General features: G+C 35.3%; 1 protein-coding gene across 10 annotated transcripts in view; it reads right to left on the reverse strand.

Moving 5' to 3' along the window:
• Positions 1–5,454: 5,454 nt before the first annotated feature.
• SENP6 (SUMO specific peptidase 6) overlaps positions 5,455–21,897 on the reverse strand; it is a 106,415-nt gene continuing 89,972 nt past the window's right edge. For 9 of the 10 annotated variants that reach the window (XM_036871105.1, XM_036871107.1, XM_036871102.1 and 6 more), the window contains 6 exons: positions 18,244–18,671; positions 12,911–13,014; positions 11,222–11,310; positions 9,447–9,515; positions 9,194–9,344; positions 5,455–6,105 (listed from right to left, as the gene is read on the reverse strand). In XM_036871105.1, coding sequence (XP_036727000.1) covers positions 5,908–6,105; positions 9,194–9,344; positions 9,447–9,515; positions 11,222–11,310; positions 12,911–13,014; positions 18,244–18,671 — 1,039 coding nt within the window. In that variant the 3' untranslated portion in view covers positions 5,455–5,907. The remainder of the gene's footprint in view (positions 6,106–9,193; positions 9,345–9,446; positions 9,516–11,221; positions 11,311–12,910; positions 13,015–18,243; positions 18,672–21,897) is intronic. The other variant, XM_036871106.1, reaches the window with a different exon arrangement.

Here is a 21,897-nt window from a genome sequence, read left to right on the forward strand (position 1 = left end):
AGGACACTTCAAATGTAACATGCAAATTATGTCTTATTATTTTGGCATTCCTGTGATCACAGATATAACTGTATGCTTTACCCTAGCTATGGTAATTCATCATCAGTTCCTTATAGCACAGGCTTGCACTCATTCTTGCTCCCCTCTAATGCTTTCATTACTGCCATCGTGATCTTTTCAACATTCATAGTGCATCACGTTCTTCCTCTGTTTGAAATGCTTCGGTAACGTTTTAGGATAATGACCAAAATCTTGAACATGGCTTCAAGGCTCTGCACGCCTACCTTTCCATCTTACTCTGAGCTCCAGTTACACAGGCCTACTTTAATTTTATATTTTAAATTATGAAAATGTTTAAACATACTAAAAGATAACATAGTTCAAAAAGACCCCTATACAACCAGTTTCCATGATAATCAAGACTTAGCCACATTGCATCTCTAAAAAAAAATATGGACATTGATTAATTTTCGTCTTCTTTTATCTAGCCAGGTTGACCTAGCTTATAGGGTAAGACGGTGCCCAGCTTTGCTGGGGAAACTATTTCTTTGGACCTCAGTTCTATAAATTGGGAGTACATATCTCATAAAGTCATTGTAAATAAATGAATTCATACATTTAAGAAGTTTAGAACGCGTTTGGCATATAGTACACAGTTAATAAATTAGGCCATAACCATTTAGGACAGGTTACACATCTCCCTACCTCAGGGCCTTTGCACAGTCTACGAGCACTATTCTTCTTTTGCCCTCTCAGACTTTATGTCTACCAATAGTTCAAATGTCACATCTTTAGGGAAGATGTCCCCAACCTCCCTAGATTAGCCTATATTGTCTTCATTCAATTTATGCTTTTCAAATGTCACAAATGTCAATAGTTCAAATGTCACATCTTTAGGGAAGATGTCCCCAACCTCCCTAGATTAGCCTATATTGTCTTCATTCAATTTATGCTTTTCCTGCATGGCACTTATTTAAAATGATTAATTCGTGAGGCTGTAACAGTTGTCTTTCCATTATACTATAAGGAAGCTCCATGAGCGGGGAAGATGGTACGTTTGGCCCCCTGTTTTAAATCCCTAATACCTAGTACAAAGTAGGTACTCAGAACATGTATTCAATATTTAAGGATCAATTTCTTTTCAACTAATTTGTTTTGGATCAAATCCTCTGCTGTCAACATGTACAAAGCTAATTATAATAAATGTAGTTAAGTCTTATAACAGGCTTAAACAACTAATTTTCAGTTATTTGAGGGATTAAACATATTGAAAGCACATTAAGTTAATAAAGAGTACTTCTTTGCACAGAAGGAAAAAAATGCTTCTAGGTATAAAGTTTGTGTGTTTCAATTTAATTCTAAAGTAAAGGCTGACGGAGTGGCAGTCAGGGGAGGTTTAAGCTAGCAGTTAAGTGGTTCAGATATAAACAGAAGGAAGAGCCTCTAGATAATCTTTCAGCTGACTTTCCTATTTATACACAATTTCTACTTGTGTATGAGTTTAGGGCATTTGATTACCTTACAAATATTAGTATCATCAAATCTGTTTTCTTCCTAGAAGAATCCACTTGTATATAAGAATTAGGTTTGTAATTTTTTCATTACAATAATTATAAAAGAATGATTCTCATGAAACTTCATTTCCCCAAGACACTAGTCATTTATTTTCAAGTTTCCAAATCATATACCCAACTATTAATAAAATAAAATGTAAAAAAATAACTGACCTCAGGTAAGTTTCAAAAGCACCTTCTCGTAAAGTTCAGTTCACAAACACCCCAAATAGTTAACTCTGTCTTCTGATGGCTAGTATTTATAAGGAAGTTCAGAGAATCAGTGCAGGAGAGGAGGAGAAGGATATGGCCAAATTCTGTATTTAGGATACTGTGTTCTGTATTTTCCTCTTGTTTCATCATTCTGCATATTAGTTCCAAGCAACCTGCTTAATTTGTTCTAAATTTTCCCCAACTTATTTGACACAGAACTTATAACTATCTCTCAAAACTAGAGTTAGCAAACATACTTTGAGAACTGCTAGTCTGGCTGCATTCTACAGATTGACAGGTTCAGAATCCTAGTGAAAATGTAAAACCACCTTGCTTATAGTGATCCCATAACTCCTGGTGACTGTTAAGAGTTCACAAATCATCCATTTATTAATCCATTTTAGAATCTCATCAAGAGTTGATGTTCTGTCTTACAATTTGCAGAATCTACTTTTTGCCTTTTGATTAACAAGGTATCTGCCCGTCTCTAACCTTTGAGTACCTTAATAATTTCTTTATAATTCTGCACGGCTTAGTAACAGCAATTTATTAAGTTTACCCATCAAGTTCTTAATGAGAATTTGGGAGTTGGGGGTAAAGGGGTATCTTAAACCGTTTGAGAGAAGAAAATGCAGACAAGCCTCATTACCTTTGGGACCAGCAACTTGAAAGCTGTCAGGGACGTATGTTGATCCTTTTACATCAGTGGGAGGTGCATAATAGAATTACTTGAGGAATTATTTGAAAATTCATGGCACCACTGGGGTTAAGACCCTACGTATGCATGTGTATTCTGAAAAGCTCCCCAGGTGATTCTGATAAACATTTCTAGAAAATCCTTGTTTTGGATAATATGTTCCTCACTGTAATCTTTTACAATAAGCACAACGTTAACTGTTACTTGTGATAAAAGACAGTGAAGACCTCCAAGCTTTTTAGCTTTTTTTCATTCTGTTTCAGGCCATGGGTCTGTGGTATTTTTCTCTGAGTACACTGCACTCTGATTTCCTGAATAGCAGTTTAGGGCTCTCTACCGTTATTCCTCGATCGGGCTTATCAGAATTAAGATGGGAGGTCTATTTCCCCACAATGTACACACTTCTTCCACTTGATCAACCAATACTTCCTCTGTGGTTAAATTTAAGTTTCAGAGAGCAGTTCTCTTAACTTTTTTTCTTCTTCTCGGGAGTAGGGAAACAACAAATGTACCAGAAAGTCTTGCTGGAGTATTTTAGGACATTCTTTAGATTACATTTCCTAATAGGGGTCTGGTGTTGGCCTCTGTGAGTTCGGTTGCCTTGTTGGTTGCCTTCAACTATCCATTGATAGTCCCCTGGCTAGACAGGCTGTAGTATCCTCCCCCAAATAATCTCTCCCTTCTCCTTGTGTCCTCAGAGCAATCTACTACACAGCCACCTCGCTGTCTGTACCTCTTCTAGAAATACAGCACTACACTACCTCATCTCTTACAGATTCTGTTTCTTCTAACTAAATTATCCTTTCTGTCACTATATCCCAGTAGCTTTTTTCCACCAACTCTTGATCATATATATTAAAATACATTCTTTATTATTCCTCTGCAGTGAATTTGCTGAGACTTTAAGTATAATTTTTAATCTCTGGGAAATTAAAACTGTTACTCTTTTTGTATCTTACAGTTTTCAGAGATCATAGTTTTTTAAAGAAAAAAAAATACAGAATTCATTTTGGTGACTTAAAACAAGATATAATTTAGATAATTCTTTGATCCTTTCAAATAAGACCTCCTACATTTAACTGACTAATAGTTTAAGCACAGGTTACTATGCTTAACTTATTTAGGTTTATGTGAATCTGAAATAATACCATTAAGTTTTCAGCTGTCTTAGCAACATCAAAGGAAAAGGACTAGTTAAATGCCACCTTTGCTCCTGAACTACCAAGAGCTAAGACACATACAAATTTTATGGCAAGTAATCTAAAACTCTTCTAAAAATGATTAACTGGTATTCTATCCAACAAGAAAACAAATACAACAGACCTATCTAATTAGTTAAGACACCAGATACTCGTCATGCAGTTGCAGCATCTAGTAACAAACCTCTAAGCTTTAATCCTGTTTCACAACTTCTAAGTACTAATAATACATTTTAAAAGGTTGATACCCACTTTAAACTACATATAGAAGTACCAGAGTACACAATTAACAAGTAAATGTGCATAAACACCGACGAAAGAGTCTCAAGTCTAATTTTGGAGCTCAACCTGGAAGTCTCCAAAGATTTATCTCCACAGCAAAGCCATTAGCATAACTTTTAAAAAACAGAATTTTTCATGTGTCAAAACGTGATTGACTGAATTGGCCCAAGGAACAGGTTATCTTTTTATCTTTTCAAAAATTAAGAGTGCAAAATGTAACCATTAGAAGTTGAAACAAAACCAAGCATTTCAGAATAGTTCTTTCAGTACCTTCAAATTCTGACAAAATACAGGACGGTAAAAAAAATTAAATATGCCAATTTTGCTTACTGCTATCAGATTTTTAAAAATTTCCATTTTTGGGTCCATATTCAGTAAATAATAAAATTAAACTCTTTTCATATCTGAGTTAAGAGCTCTAGGGTATTCCTTAAAAAGAAATAATGTAATCATAAATAAAAATGTTAAGATAGTTCAAAGTAACAAATCCATAACCAATACCACTAATGGTGATGTTCCTTAAGCTTACATTTTAATGTTTCCCTTAATGAGTGTGTCTAAATATAAATATATACATATTTTTTGGTTGTTGTTAACAGTACCCACAATCCGCCCCAAACACATCCATGGACTTTATTAAATCCAAGTAAGCAGCCTAAAATGTTGGTTGCAATGCCAGAAATGGCCAGATTAAAAATAAAGTAATTGCTGATGAAAAACGGTCTTCCTTTTATTCTCAACTATGTTTTTCATATGTGCTTTTTAAATTATTTAACAAAAAAATGACCTTTAAAATATATAATTTCACGTCTCAAAGTTAATTCGAAAGAACTGTATAACATTTCATTTGAAAATAACAGTTTCAGCAGATATATGCAAGATTCCTACATGAGTTGTAAATCTGTCATCAAAACCATCACATTTTAGTATTTTTGAAGGGGAATTCAATATAGGAGATTTTTTCTGCATTATGCAACTGATTAAAGACAGCACTTTTACATGTAAAAATAATTTACACTAAAAAACTCAGGTGCAAAAAGTCTGATACTCTGTTTATCAAAATAACAAGAACAAAATGAGCAATGGTAAAATAGCAAAAGTCATTACAAAAAATAGTAAATTCCTATTTAAACTCCTGTGTTCACAGGTTAAAAATGTTTATCAATTAACTATATCACAGATCGTAGATACTTTAAGCTATAATATAGAAAGGTAACACGGGATATTTGAAATTCAAGTTGTACTTACCAAAATAGTTTTAACCTGAGTCTTTGACATCTTCAGAAATGTACTTGACAATAATGTATGATAAAGTATAGTTATTATTTAGTAGTATAATTCAAAGTTATTTTTCTTTGACTTGCTCTAAATACTGCTTCTTCTTAAATGTTTGAGTAAAATTATAAATATTTATTACACTTTTGGGGCCAAGTTCTCTAAACACAAGGGAGTGTCTGAATTAAAAGCTGTTACTTCTTCCTGCTATACAAACATATGAGGATGTCTTTCATGTTCAAAATGGCTTTGATTTAATCTTATTTTCACATTTCAAGTTATTTTAAAACAAATGCAAAGGTCAAAAGATTATCATAGATACGCACCCACTGAAGAATTTAATACAGTCTTACTAAAGAATATCAACTTAATCATCTCCTCCTATAAATATTTTTTTATTTATTTTATTTTTAGAAGTTACAGTTTTAAGTACTATTAACAGAAAATATCTAACAAACGATTCCTAACAAGTGAAAAAAATAATTATAAATGCTGGAAAAATTGGCCTCATTACATATTTACAGACTTTTACTGAATACATCCTCCGGTGGAAATTAATTACATGACATTTATACAAGCATTAACATTTCCAAATCACTCTGTGTAATGAGCACTTCAGTTCTTTACTGTTTATATCCTTGAAAGTCACTCCGTTTCTGAAGGCAATACTGCCAAGCATGAAAAATGGTCAGTCTGAGATGTTACTGACATATTGTTCGGCTCCTTCACCTACAGATGTTGTGTCCTTACGCCTCTTTTTTTCCTTGCTCTGGTCCTCCCGCAACTTCAGAATTACGTTTCGAATTTCCTCTCTTTTTCTTTTCATTCTTGGGGGAGGAAACCAGTTTTCCAAATTCATAGGTAATTCAAAATTCAGAATTGGATTCTGAAAATAAAAACATTAAATGCACCTTAGAAAACTATAATAAAAATTATCTTGGTTTCAATCACAAAAGCGTTCCACAGAAGAAATGAAAAGAATCAGTAACATGTCATCAGTACTTACTCATCATCTAGTCTATGCAGGCACTGTGCGGGGGCACTGGAGATGTAAGACACACAGTTTCTGCCTACAGATCTTAGAGTCTAGATCAGGGGTCAGCAAATCACAGCTAGTGGGCCACATTCTGCCTATTGCCTGTTTTTGTAAATAAAGCCTTATCGGAACACACCCACAGTAACTCATCTACATGCTGCCTGTGGATGCCTTCTTTCATGCCGCAATAGCAGAACCGAGCGTAGAGACCATACGGCCACAGAGCCTAAAATATTTACTACCTGACTACCTGGTGCCTTATGAGAGTGACTGCTAACCCCAGTCGAGACAGACAGATAACTCAACAATTAAAACAATGAATATGACAAGTATTAAGGCAGGAGAAACAGAGAGTCCTATGGGAATACATACCTAAGGGCTTAGCACAATTTCAAGAAGGGATGTTTACGCTAAGACCTGAAGAATGAGTAGGAGTCAGCCAACTAAGGAATGATGGAAGCAACAGGGAAGAGTATTCCAGGTAAGGAAATATGTACCAACGCCTGGAGGCAATAGACAATACGACACAACACGAGAGGCTGAATGACATCCAGGGGGCTGGTGTGTAGAACGCTGGAGTGAGAATGGTAGAAATGAGGCTAGAAGCTTGGACAGGAGTTGGATGATGCAGGCCACGTGAAGGATTCTGGTCTTTAACTCACGAGCAACAGGAAGCCATTATAAGATTTAAAGCAGAACAGCAACACAATTAGATTTGGGTTTTGGGAAAAATACAAGGCAAGAGGCCACGTCAGAGGTTGGTGCAGCAGTTTGGAATAGTGATGTTAATGAAATGGACTTAGAAAGTGGTAGCAGGGGTAAATAACTGAACATAAGTGACACTAAGTGACAGAATTCACAGGGCTTATGGCACCATGGGTGGTGGATGAAGAAGAGGAAGAAGTCAAGATAACTGTAAAGAATATCCAAGAGAGCCCACAGATAAACCCACACACATATGGTCACCTTATTTTTGATAAAGGAGGCAAAAATACACAATGGAGAAAAGACAGCCTCTTCAATAAGTGGTGCTGGGAAAACTGGACAGCTACATGTAAAAGAATGAAATTAGAACACTCCCTAACACCATACACAAAAATAAACTCAAAATGGATTAAAGACCTAAATGTAATAAGGCCAGGCACTATAAATCTCTTAGAGGAAAACATAGGCAGAACACTCTATGACATAAATCACAGCAAGATCCTTTTTGACCCACCTCCTAGAGAAATGGAAATAAAAACAAAAATAAACAAATGGGCTTTAAAGCTTTTGCACAGCAAAGGAAACCATAAACAAGACGAAAAGACAACCCTCAGAAGGGGAGAAAATATTTGCAAATGAAGCAACTGACAAAGGATTCATCTCCAAAATTTACAAGCAGCTCAATATCAAAACAACAAACCCAATCCAAAAATGGGCAGAAGACCTAAATAGACATTTCTCCAAAGAAGATACACAGATTGCCAACAAACACATGAAAGGACACGCTCAACATCACTAATCATTAGAGAAATGCAAATCAAAACCACAGTGAGGTATCACCTCCCACCGGTCAGAATGGCCATCATCAAAAAATCTACAAACAATAAATGCTGGAGAGGATGTGGAGAAAAGGGGACCCTCTGGCACTGTTGGTGGGAATGTAAATTGATACAGCCACTATGGAGAACAGTACAGAGGTTCCTTAAAAAACTAAAAATAGAACTACCATACGACCCAGCAATCCCATTGCTGGGCATATACCCTGAGAAAACCATAATTCAAACAGAGTCATGTACCACAATGTTCACTGCAGCTCTATTTACAATAGCCAGGACATGGAAGCAATCTAAGTGTCCATCGACAGATGAATGGATAAAGAAGATGTGGCACATATACACAATGGAATATTTCTCAGCCGTAAAAAGAAATGAAATTTAGTTATTTGTAGTGAGGTGGATGGACCTAGCGTCTGTCACACAGAGTGAAGTAAGTCAGAAAGCGAAAAACAAATACCGCATGCTAACACATATATACGGAATCTAAAAAAAAAAAAAAAGGTTCTGAAGAACCTAGGGGCAGAACAGGAAGAAAGACGCAGATGCAGAGAGTGGACTTGAGGACACGGGGAGGGGGAAGGGTAAGCTGGGACGAAGTGAGAGAGTGGCACGGACATATACACACTACCAAATGTAAAACAGATAGCTGGTGGGAAGCAGCCGCATAGCACAGGGAGAGAAGCTCGGTGCTTTGTGACCACCTAGAGGGGTGGGATAGGGAGGGTGGGAGGGAAATGCAAGAGGGAGGAGATATGGGGATATATATATATATATGTATAGCTGATTCACCTTGTTATAAAGCAGAAACTAACACACCATTGTAAAGCAGTTATACTCCAATAAAGATGTTTAAAAAAAAAAAAGAATATCCAAGAGAGGTGTGCATGGTATTGTACCTCTGAAGTCAAAGGAAGAGCGTGCTATGTGGAAGGAATAAAACAGTGTCCAATGGTGCTGTGAGGTCAGGAACAATTTCAATGTAAGGGTGAGGGTCAAGCCGGATTATAGAGCTTTGAGAAGCAAATAGGATTCGTGGAAATGAAGGCAATGAATATAAACACTTGTCCAGAAATACATCTGTGAAGGGGAGAAAAGAAGGTAAAAGATATAGCCCAAATCATGGGAGAGGTTTCTTAAGGCAGAAAGAGCCGGTGGAGAGGAACTGACGAGTGATGAGTGATGAGGCCAACAAGCCTTGGATTTGATGGAGTACGGTCTTCTTTATTTTATGCCTTAAAAATTCTCCAATTTAAGAGTTTTTGCTCCTTGGAATAATTTCTGAAACAACAGTTTTCAATCTCTTCAAAGTATTTGCTTATTGTGTTTTTTACACTAACATGAGATCAAACACACCATTTTATTATTTATTAAATCAGATCCAACAAACTGAAACCCACCTCAAAAAAGCTCTCTACATACTGCAATACGTATACACCACAGTCACTGAAGTTGTTTTGCTGGGGTACTTTTGGATTAGAGCCTTTCATAACATCTTTGGAAAAACTTCGTTTGCTTCCTTTTCTTACTTCCCATTCCACCTCTAAATACCTGCAATGATGTGTATATAGTAAGAATATATACATACATATAAATATACATAGTTCCTCATTCCCACCAGAATACAAAGTACAGGTAGAGTTTTGAACTTACTCTCTTAGAATTTTTACAACATTGGACCGAGAAGGGCCTCTGAGTGAGTCCATCAGTAGGATACAAGGTCTGTAGGGTAGAAATGACCAAATATTAATACTTTGTAATATTTAAAAGGCATAAAAAGATGTACGTTAACAATAAAATTTCAAACCTTAAAAATTCGCTTTGTATGACTCAGTAAAACTTGCTGGGTGGGGGGGGGGATAACACCCTAATAATACTTAACTATCCCTGGTTATATTAAATACTGAATTATAGAGTAATAATTTAAACATATCTAAATTATGAATATAGTTCACCAAAGTTCCTAAAAATACTTCAAAATTTAGTAGAAAGTCAAAACAATTCTGAAAATTTGAACATCTCCATATTCCAAATTACCAAAAGTGAGACCATGCAGAAGTAGAAGAAAAATGATCCCATTTTTAACTAAAATCTATTTTAGATTAAAAAATCAGGTAATCTTCACATAAAAGAATTAGTTTAGAATCCAGTGTTTTGGGCGAGGTTCCACGTCAGAACACTCAGTATCAATAATACTCAACTTTTAAAATTTTGTTGTTAAACCCAAGTAAGTGAGGAAGTCTAATGTAGTGCAAAAAGTCCTGAAATGATTAAAGACCTAGGTTCTTCCTGGCTAACATTTTATGGGATTTGGAAAAAATCTTTCAACTGCTCTAGGTCTCTATGTTTTCCTTTATAAATGAAGTTTGCTTTTCAAACGCTATTAATGGAGTTTCAGACAAGATTTCCTACAAAAAGTCAGAAGAGATGAAGTCTAGAAATACGTACTACTTCATCACCTAAGAAGTCTGCAGACCCTGGCAAGATCTCAGAACATGTACTTCTGAGAACCAAAATAGACTCTCAATTTGGGGTTCCCATTTGTTTTTTTGGTTGTTTTTTTTTTTTTTTTGCTGCACCACAGCTTGTGGGATCTTAGTTCCCCAACCAGGGATTGAACCCACGCCCTCAGCAGTGAGAGCGTAGAATCCTAACCACTGGACTGCCAAGGAATTCCCTGGGTTTCCCACCTGGAACATGTCCCTTAGGACTGCCTTAAGTCACTCCACAGCCTCCACACAGTAGCTATGGAACCAGTGTAAACTCCAATTCCCATGTTACTGATGTGAATTTGAATGACATTCTTTGTCCTCTCCCGCTCCAAATCACTATATATCCAAAAGGCATAGCGGTTTTCTATGCACACGCACAGACATGGAAAATGGGCAAATGGAGAACTGAAATGATTTCCATTCTCCCCAACTCAATCCCTGGACATTGGGCAGGACCTAATTTTCCTCACTGGCTCTGAAAGCTTCTGTGATTTTTGCTTAAATACTTGCTTTAATTAAAACAGTATGGTTAATGTTTTATTCTAAGAGGGTACGTGAATAAAAATTATCATGTAGGGTCTTCCCTGGTGGCGCGGTGGTTTAAGAATCCGCCTGCCAACGCACGGGACACGGGTTCGAGCCCTGGTCTGGGAAGATCCCACATGCCACGGAGCAACTAAGCCCGTGCGCCACAACGACTGAGCCCACACGTCTAGAGCCCGTGCTCCGCAACAAGAGAAGCCACTGCAAGGAGAAGCCTGTGAACCGCAACGAAACGTAGCCCCCACTCGCCGCAACTAAAGAAAGTACGCACACAGCAACGAAGACCCAATGCAGCCAAAAATAAGTAAATAAAATAAATTAAAAAAAAAAAAAAGAGTAACAGTTAAAAACAAAACTATCATGTAGTTTGCAAAATGTACGGTTAATGCTTACTGTTTACAGACGGTAGGCTTTAAATGCCACTGTCCCATTTCAGAACTGCACTTGCCATCGACAAGGAATCCATCATCACTGCTGTCGTCCTATGAAAGAGAGCCTACCGTTAGGACTGAAAATATGCGGTCTTAAATGACTAGTAACGTAGCAAAACAGCACTACTGGGGATAAAGATCCTTGTAGCAAATATGCAAAAAATATCTTTTCTATCTAGACGATCAGACATTAGAAAATGTGGTACGTCACTCCATTCTAATGATGTAACACTACAACACAGGCATCTTGATGAAAGAAACCATCAATCAGAGGTCTAAGAAAACTTGTTACATCTATTTACTCAATCTAAATTTTTAAAGACTAAGTATATCATGACTGATTCTTCTCTAGTCAAACATTATGGCTCTGATTTTAGGTATTTTTACAAAAATTTAATTTGTTGGCTAAAACAACTGTTTTCACAATAGGACATGAATGACTTATATTTATCATCCTTTCACACAAAAACTTTTTTCATATCAGAAACATTTAAAGGGTTTTTGGAAACACTGTTTTACTTGACAAAACCCTTTACCCACTTCACTTGAGAGAAGACAGCTTTATGATAGTGTGTCTTATTCTACCGATTATCTTGAAAGTAAAACAAACAAAGCTTTTTTTGTCCTGTGGGAAAGCTTCTGGCAACCTTTTGAATGAAACAGTCAACAGTAGGAATAATATTAGTAGTAATACACGGTTAGATTAACTAGTTCACGTAACTGCTATGACCAAAAAGGAGCATATGAAGTGCGCATTATAAACCTTGAATGTAATCCAGATATGTGTCTGTATATATTAGAAAGAAAAACTGTATTTCACAGCCACACACCAAGGGACATCACAAAAATGTTTTTTGTTCACAAGAGGATTGAACAAAAGGGAAAAATGGTGCAGTACAAAGTTATCTTTACTACTAGATAAACTCACAAAGTTTGTCTTAACAACTAAGGAAGAGTCAGAGTTAAGGAAATGGAATAAGCTTTTCTCTCAGTAGAAAATGCCTGTTTAACTGAAGTTATAAAATATTTTCAAAAATATACTTTATTCTTGGTGTTAATAAAGCTTATTAGGGCAAACGAGACTCTAAGGAAATATGAGAATCGACCTATGTTAATTTTAACTAAATATGATCTGCTCCTGCCATGATGCATATACAGCAGATTAGATGAAAGAAAAAATCATTAGACAGGTGGCAAAAATAGTGTAATTCTGCTACGTTCGTGCACCACATACCACATAATCGAAAATGTGAACACTTGCCTCCTGAGTGTTAAGTAAGACCGAAGGTTAAGCACGGCGCACAAACGCTTTAAAAGAGCAACAGAAAGGGGTGCGGTAGGGGTGGTGGGCGGTCGCTGGGTCACGGCGGGAGGATCCATTTTACATGGAAACTTTCCACGGTGGGTGATATTAGTTTAGTCCTCAATGGCAAACTAAACAAACAAACAAAAAACCCAAAACAAAAAATGAAACAACGTTCATACAACTATCCCGGCAACTTCTGAACTGAAAACCAAATCTGTGCTGTGAGATGAGATCCAAATCCAGAAAGCACGAGTTAACCGTTTGAAGGAATCGCCTATAAAAATCTAAAGAAAAACTTTTAATTATATAAAATACTAGAACTTTTTGCCAAGCGTTAAGTTTCACCTGGTTATCCTGATCTTCTGAGAAGTCGATGAGTTCATCTTCAAGCATTTTACTACCTTCAGCTGATTCATCACTGTAGTTTAGTCTGATTTTGCTTAAGCCATCTGTATCAATAAGAAACATTACATAATTTTTAAAAAGAACACGCACATAACTTATAGTACATGGTGTTAAAATTAATGCTAGTAATTAATTACAAAGTAATTACGAATACAAAATCTGTCTTGGCATGTAAATATCACAAGTATAAAATAAGTTACTTTTAAATAAAAAACTTGGATTATGTCATCTACAGAATTGTTTCTACTACTCAGACCCTAAAATTTATTCAACTTTAAACACTAGGTATCAATTATATTATTAAATATTTTGTGCTAGGTATGCTAGGTATCTTTAATAACAGAAGCTACCACAGTTTGAAAACAACTCAATTGTTCAATAACAGGAATGGTTAGCAAATGTAGAACATAAAATGAAATACTGTGTACACCAGAGAAATTAAAATTGTGAAAATATGGAAAATTATACAAGTTAAAAAAACATGATTAAAACAAAGTAAAACAGGCTTGCTTTTGCACAAATAATTTTAAAAAGTACAAAAATGGAAACAATCATGCTAGGATAGTAGTTATGGATGAGTTCCTCAACTCTGTATATTTTTCCTTCATGTTTGGTTATATTCATAGACTTTTCAACAAAATAAAATGACACAAGCCAACGTAGGTGCTGGTAGTATGAAAATAAATGACTCGTAGAAATATCTGAAATGAATTCTTTTAAAGGTCTGTTTCAAGAACCTAAATCCTTAAAAATCAATGATTTCCTTAAAGAAACAGAAGATTTACCAGAAAATAATGAAAACTGAGCAGGAACTCTGATGCCAAATATACAAATATTGTTTATTATAGAGCATACCATTTCCAAGTTTTTAAAAGCATGACTTCAAGGTATTTTAAACAGGATTTAACTTATTTTGGTACAAGTTATTAAAAGGGCAAAAGAATACTAATATAAGCAAGATAGGATGGGAAAACAGCAAGATAAAAGTGCTCCTGAAAAAATACATTTAACATATATAAAAGTCTAAATGTTGTGATTGAAAACATACTATTTGAAATAATAAAGCACGCAAAGAATAACCTTTTCAATTTATCTCTTTCAAAAATCTGTATTTTTATGCTTTCTTGAAGCAAAAACACCTATATTTAAATAAAATTTGTCCAAATCCTCAGGCAATTAAGAGCTAGTCACTACAATCAAGTTATTTTTGCAGCGAAGTAGTCCTGTCTATACCTATCTATTACACAGAAACTGTGTCATATAAACATGAACCTTATACAAATGAAATACGTGTGCACTGCAAAAAAGGAGAAAAGTAATTTAAATAGTGTAGTTAATTTCTTCCACTCTTTCATTCAGTAAACAAATGCCCTCGTATAAATTGAGAGGCAATAACTCAATCAGCTGTTCCCCCAATCAGTCCCAGTTCCTGAGCTTTTCTCACATAGTGAGATCACCCCTTGAAGATGCCAAACCACGCGTGATTCTAGAGTTTAAAAATACACATTTTTCATGTACCATACAGAGCAAGACAACTATTTCAAATGGTGCCCAACTGAAAAAACACCAAATCAAAGTAGTGATAACAGACATTATTCTCCTACAGTTGACCTTAAAAACCTAATCCCCGTGGCAAGATACAACTCCACTTATTTACTGCAGCATGTCAACCGACATCAGTCAACACTTGTGACTGTACGTGTCCAACGGTTAAAATTATGTTAAATGCTTTATTTAAGTCCTGTCAACGATACTCCCAGACCAAATAGAAATAGATCACTAAGATATTAATCATAATCACAAAAATTTTTACAAGCTCTCCTTATCCTCATTTCTGATATGTCATCATTTTATCTAGGATAGACGGCTTAGCCGTCCTCTCCAAGGCAGTGAAGGCTCCTCTGGAGAGCACTCTCATTCAATGTACTTTTGGGTGAGTGATGCCTTGGGAACATCTGATGAAAGATATGAGAGCTCGTTCCTGAAAAATACAGACCCATTCTAGAGAACCATTTTTCAAACTGTGGGACACTATGGTCATTGGACTAAGATAAGCATTAAAAAAGAATAGAAAAATACCAGTGTATCAGACACAATAAAGGTAAATTAATTTCCTTTAAGGAAGATACAGTCGATACAGTTACACACATACTAAAAACAAAACAAAACAAATGCACAAACTATAATTTTTAAAAGAAGAATAAACAGATATTGTAAAAGGGCAAACTACATAAAACAGATATTCTTTACTTTGGTCTCCATTAGGATTTATGGGTATATTTACTCAAATTTAACTGGTTACTTCTCAACTAGAACATTAACTTGTAGAGAGAGCCACCAGGAATTTCTGGGGTTTGTGGATATGAAGGAAGTCCTAAGGCTTTGTTCCATTGCTCTAAGACATGCACTTTAATTTGTTTTTTTAACTTGAATTCACATTAAACTGCATGAAATTATTGATCAAAAAGGAACTTAAAAAATGTTCTGTGGAGATATAATTCACATACCATACAATTCACCCATTTGAAGTGTACATGTAAGTGGTTTTTGGTATATTTACAAATACTATGTGCAACCATCCCTGGAGTCAACTTTAAAACATTTTCAAAATGTTTTAAATCTCAAAAAAAACCCACAAAAAACAAACAAACAAAAAACCTCTGTACACTTCAGCTATCACTCCCTTCTCCCCATATTCCTGTCCCATACCCCCAACCAGCCCTAAGCAGCCATTAACCCACTCTACAGATTTTCCTGGGAGATTTCATACAAATGGAATCACATAATATGAGGTCTTCTATGACTACTTTAACTTAGCATGCTTTCAAGTTTCATCCATGTTGCAGCATGTATCACTCCTTCATTTCTTTTTATGGCCTAATAATATTCCATTGAATGGATGTATCATGTTTTGATTATCCATTTGTCAGCTGATGAACATCTGGATTGTGGCTACCATTTGGCTATTATGAATAATGCTGCTATAAATGTTCATGCCCAAGTTTTTGTGTGGACATATGTATTTATTTCTCTTGGGTAATTATCTAGGTGTGGAACTGCTGGATCATATGATAACTCTATGTTTAATGTTTTGAGGAACTGTCAAACTGTCTCCCAAAGCAAGCTGTACCATTTTACATTCCCACTAACGATATATGAAGGTCTCAGTTTCTGCACATCCTCACCAACACCCGTTAGTATCTGACTTTCTGATTCTAGCCATGCTGTCGCGGCTATGAAGAGGCATCTCTTTGTGGTTTTGACTTACGTTTCCTTCTTGACTAATGATGTCCAGCATCTTCTCGTGTACTAATTGGCAGGACTTTGTTGTTTTCTTATTTTATTTTTATTTTTATTTTTAATGGGGTATAATTGATTTATAATGTTGTGTTAGTTTCAGGTTTACAGCAAAGTGAATCTGTTATATAAATACATATATCCACTCTTTATTAGATTCTTTTCCCATATAGGCCATCACAGAGTATTGTGTAGAGTTCCCTGTGCTGTACAGTAGGTCCTTATTAGTTATCTGTTTTATATATAGTAGTGTGTATGTGTCAATCCCAATTTATCCCACCTCCAGGACTTTGTTTTAAAGGCAATGAGAAACAGTGCACACTGCCTTGAAGGCTTAATCTTCAGAGTGCCCATCTACACAATGCTTTCTGTTTAGCAAAATGGTAATTAATCTCTAACATGGCTATTCACTGCCTCTTTTTTTTTTTTCTATTCAAGTATTAAAATACTAAAACTGAAAAAAATTACAGTCAGAACTTGGTGATTACCTACTTCGCCTAATCTTCATTCCATTTCCTGCCTGCTGAAACAGACTGGAAAGTCAGCTAGAAAAGGAAGCACAGTTGACCCTTGAACAACACAGGTTTGAACTGCACTGGCCCACCCACACATGGATTTTTTTTCAATAAATACGTAGTACAGTACTACACAATCTGAGGTTGGTTGAATCCAGGGATGCGAAATCTGTGGATGTGAAACTGTGGTATGACACGAATGGCTGACTATAAAGATAGAGGTGGATTTTTGATTGTCAGAGGGTCAGCAACCCTAAACCCCATGTTGTTCAAGGGTCAACTGTATTTATCTGCTTGGCTTTTGATATACTTTCTTGCTTTATCTGCTAAATTTCCCCCTTCTGCCTCTTATCTTATACCCCCTAAAGGGCACAAAGACCAACATTCATATGGCTAATGTCAGCTTTATGCAGCTGAGTATGTCAAACAAAAAATATTTTTGTAAGAGCGCAGCAACACCTTTCTGACTTCCTAAAATAATACAGGCTGGTAGAAGTACAGAGTATGCTGAGCATTCACAACTTTTGACAGAGTATGTTGAGCATTCACAACTTTTTCTTGAACTTTTGAGTTCAACTTTTGAAAGCTGAACTCAACTTTCTTACTGAGTTCACATAATTTCTTCTATGCCTTATACTGAGTTTTTTCCTCCCAAGAAAATGTATTAGATCTACTCATAGTTTAGTAAGTTTGTTATCCTATATACATAGCATATTATGGGTTTATGAAGCAGACTTTGGGGTTGAAGTGGAAATTATGCAGTTGACTTGATATATAATTTAAGTATTTGAAGAGAAACCTTAGATTTCTATAACAAGTGCTAGAAATACGGACCTGATTCAAGGAATAAAACAATTTATTAGAAGTGAAGGGAAATAAAAAAGCAGAGGTTGGACCAGTGCCCTTTCTCCCACTGAAAATCATGAAGGAGCGTGAGGAACAGAAACTAACCTTTCATTTGAATGTCAACACCTATTTGGAGGAGAAAGCTTTAATTTCTGCCTCTTGCCCCTTGATCTCAATTGCCCATCTGTAAATTGAGAAGATCGAACTAATCTGCCTTACAGATCTAAAACTGTGCAACTACTGTTTATGCTGAATGATTTCCTACTAAATAAAAATAAGTCCAAGTTCCTATAAACGGAAAATGTAGACCTTGTACTATAATTTTAAAACTTCATTCTCTGTAAGGGTGAGGGGAGGAGACTCACTATAAAGGGGGCAGAAGGGAATTTTTTTGAGTAATGGAAAGGTTCTAAATCTTGATTGTTGTAGTGACTACACGACTATACATTTATCAAAGCTCACTGAGCTATACTTATGAGTGAACGTTACTGTAAGTAAATTATACCTCAATAAACCTGACTTAAAAAAAAAAGTGTGCCCTGAAATCTTAATCCTATTTCTAAAAATTCCAACTTATTCTAATTCTTTGATTTTTTAAAACATTTAGAAACATACCTGTATGGTGCATAGAACTTAAATATTCATTCTGTAGGCCATTCTCACTTTTAGTCCTATCAACAACTTTCTGGCATGCAGATTCTCCTTTATTCGATTCTTCATTTTCACTTGCAGTATGATTTATTTTTTTCAGACTACATTTCACACTGCTAATGTTTCTCCGATAACGAGGGTCACTTGCTTCCTGTTCATTATTTGAATCAATTACAGCTACACAATGCTTTCTGTTTAGCATCTTCTTAATTACAGGCTTGGCAGCAGAGTTTTGTGAACAACTGTCCATTTCACTGGCTGAAGAAGAAATACAACTGTCCTCTACAGTTGAACATTTTTGCGTGACTGTATTTTCATGGTAATGAGGATTAGGTTCATACTTTGGTTTTTCCAAACCAGGGAAACAAACAACAGCCAAAAACCAGTGTGCACTGTAAAAAACAAATGAAACTACTGAATATATTATTAGAAAAATTTATTATATTTGGCAATAAATATTAAAATCTTTTTTCTAAAGGTTTTATAAACAAATTTATTAAGAATGCCCAATTTTTTCAATTCTTAAATTAATCCACTTGTTTATAGGATCATTGATTCATTAACAGAATACAATGTCTATTCAAAAATCACATAATTTTTGTCAGAATTACATAGCCTGCATTCACTTTTGCAAACAATACTTTGAACATTTTCTTGCTTTTGGAATGAAAAATTCATTGTTTTCCAGGCAATTTAACAAAATGTAAATTACATCACTGCAATTCATCATTCCCATTTACCTTTCCTTTGCCCTATTTATGCCAAGGAAAAATACTATCTAGCCTCAAGATTAAAATGTCTTCAGAAGTCTAATTAGACTTTACAATTTTGAACATTTTCTAAATATTGCAAGCAATAGCTTTTAAAAAATTTTATGTCTGTGTTTTTCTTATTAATGAGGTAGGAACTTCTTAATATTGAAAACATTAAATAATTCTTGTCTCATGCTATACTAAAATAAAATACACTAAATTGAAATAATACATCTAATCTAATCATCATCATCACAGAATTCCAAGTATTAGTAGAATTCCAGCTATCAAGTGGGTACTCATGATAGAGCTGAATTCAGGTAACACAGTTCCTAGTAGTAGGATATAAGCCATGAGTAAGATGCTGTACAGCTAAAAGTGGTTAATGTTCATTAATCTAATTAATTTTATTAAGGGTTTGCAGTTTGCTAGGCACAGTGTTATGTGCTGAGATACAATGAACAGGCTATAGATGTCAGATAATTTATTAGCTGAGCTCAATATACGTCATAGAGTAGGGTGTTCAGTAGATATTTGCTGAATGAAAAATGAATGTTGACATAGATAAAAGTTATTCCATATTCTGTTTCTGTAAAATATTAAATTCCTCCAAGGTACTACTAAGAAACAGCACTGTCTGTCTCTTCATCAGACAGTATGAGTAGAAAAGGTCACAGATGCTGGATTCATTCTCAGCACTGAAAAGGCCAGATGGAGGAATGCCTCTCTCCTCTTCTTAATTATTAACCTTCAGGATCCCAAGGACTTAGGTCAGGCGAGGCTAGGAGAAGAACACCACACCATCTTCCTCACTTCATCAATTCTAAGACACAGTTGACTGTAAGTCACATCTCAACTTCATAAAGGTTATAATGTGAAAATATGTGTTTTGAAAATTGATTAAATATGGTATAATACAGTGACTCTCAACCTATAGCTGAAACCTACATCTATCACAGTTTTAAACATTTTTCAGCTATGACAATATGGATAAGCCATAGTTTTTCTGTTGCCTCACCTAAAAACTTGGAAAAAAATCTGCCTTCACCTAGCTGAAAAGAGAAAGCTGAATCAGATACATCTGAGGTCACTTTCAACCTCTAAGAGCCAGGGTTTTGCTTTTACGATCCCTTTTAAGATCAGCTACCTTGACCTTAAGCCATCAGTGGGAGAAGAGGCTAAAACAGGCAATTTCGCTTATCTTAAGATGAATTAGATCCAAACATCTAATTTCTACTCCTTGTCAATTACTACAATTTTTAACAAATAGCTTATAAACTTTTAGCTTAAAGAAATTACCGTCACAAAGGAAATTAAAAATAAAATAGATGACAAATACATAACAGCCTAACTAATCTAATTAGCTTTATCTCTTAAAAAAAACCCCTCATGATCTGGAAGCTATTCTTTCACCTACAAACAGCACAGTTCTCTTGGTGAACACTTTACTAATTCTGTACCTTTGTTCATCCTCTACCTTTCACCAAGATGACTTAAAGCACTGAACGTAGCTTCCATCCAACATCAGATGCTGTGACTAAGAGGGATATGCCTCTATTGCTAAATTGTGTGTACCTAAAATTATACTTTTATTTTAAATTTTTAAAATTAATTTCTGACAAATGGCTTCCTATGTATATCCTCCCTTTGGCCTAGTGGGAAGCTCACTTGCTACTTTATATGACAAATTAATGTCAAGAAACTTTACTTTGAGGAAAATGAAGAAATTAAAGATTAGTTTTAAACTTAGCTTTAAATTTTTTTATGATACTATGTTTGACTCCAATATATATCGTTGAAGAAGGTGGGCTTTATAGCTATAACCAATGTTTTAACCTAGCCTACCCATCTTTGACCGGGCTAATTAGAGAGCACAGGTTTTATGATTAAAGCATGATTATAAATAAATAGGATTTGATTATACTATAGAGTGAATTTGTTTTTTATAGTGGGGAAAAAAGAGCACATTCAGAAGATAGCTTGGCACAAACAGGCTTATTAGAAATAAACGATCTTACAGAATACCAACCTCAGATAAGGTTACTCTGCAACCATGATAAAATGAGACAAAGTAAGGCCATTTCATAATTTGTCTCAGCAGAGACAAATATAAGATCACAATGCAACCCCTCAAAGTACCAAATATTCTTTTTTTGCTAAATGAGCGAATGCAACTTCTTTATCCAAACAAACCACTGCTTCCTTAGACCTTCCACCAAACCAAAGCCCAAATGCTTTTACTGCCTCTTTCAAACACACTTTTACTGAGAGGATCCATAGTTGCCCATGTTGTGTGTTCTCCCTTGAGGCAAATACTAAACCCAAGTTGCCCAGTTACAGGGGTATTCCTGCAGGTCTTTGGCTGGAGGACACAGGAAAATTAAAAAATGAAATACAAAAACTCTCAAGTTGAAATTGTATAATAAGACTATCCTATACATCTAGGCCTCTCTAGTCACTGGGGGAGAACAGACTATCCTACACATCTATGCCTCTCTAGTCACTGGGGGAGAAAAACACAAAACGTTTACCACCCCCATTTACTTAGAAAATAGCTTTAAGTAGTGAACATGGTTTTCAGTGAGCAAATGACACACATCCAGCCACCTTTTCTTCTTTTTGATTAAAAGCCAAAGTGTATCTTAAACTAAAGATTCAAATTCTTCTATGTGACCTAATCACCGTTCTGTACAAAGCAGTCTTTTCTATATAGGATGTTCGCTAGACCACAAGCACCATTTTTAAAAGATGACATTATTCTACATGGATGAATAAAAATGAAATTAGAAAGATCTCTTATCTAGTGTCTGTAAAATTCGGTACCTTACATGATTCACTGGAAAAGTATATTAATTTCCATAAAATA

The sequence above is a fragment of the Balaenoptera musculus genome, chromosome 12 (genome assembly GCF_009873245.2).
Source record: "Balaenoptera musculus isolate JJ_BM4_2016_0621 chromosome 12, mBalMus1.pri.v3, whole genome shotgun sequence".
In the NCBI taxonomy this organism is placed as follows: Eukaryota; Metazoa; Chordata; class Mammalia; order Artiodactyla; family Balaenopteridae; genus Balaenoptera; species Balaenoptera musculus.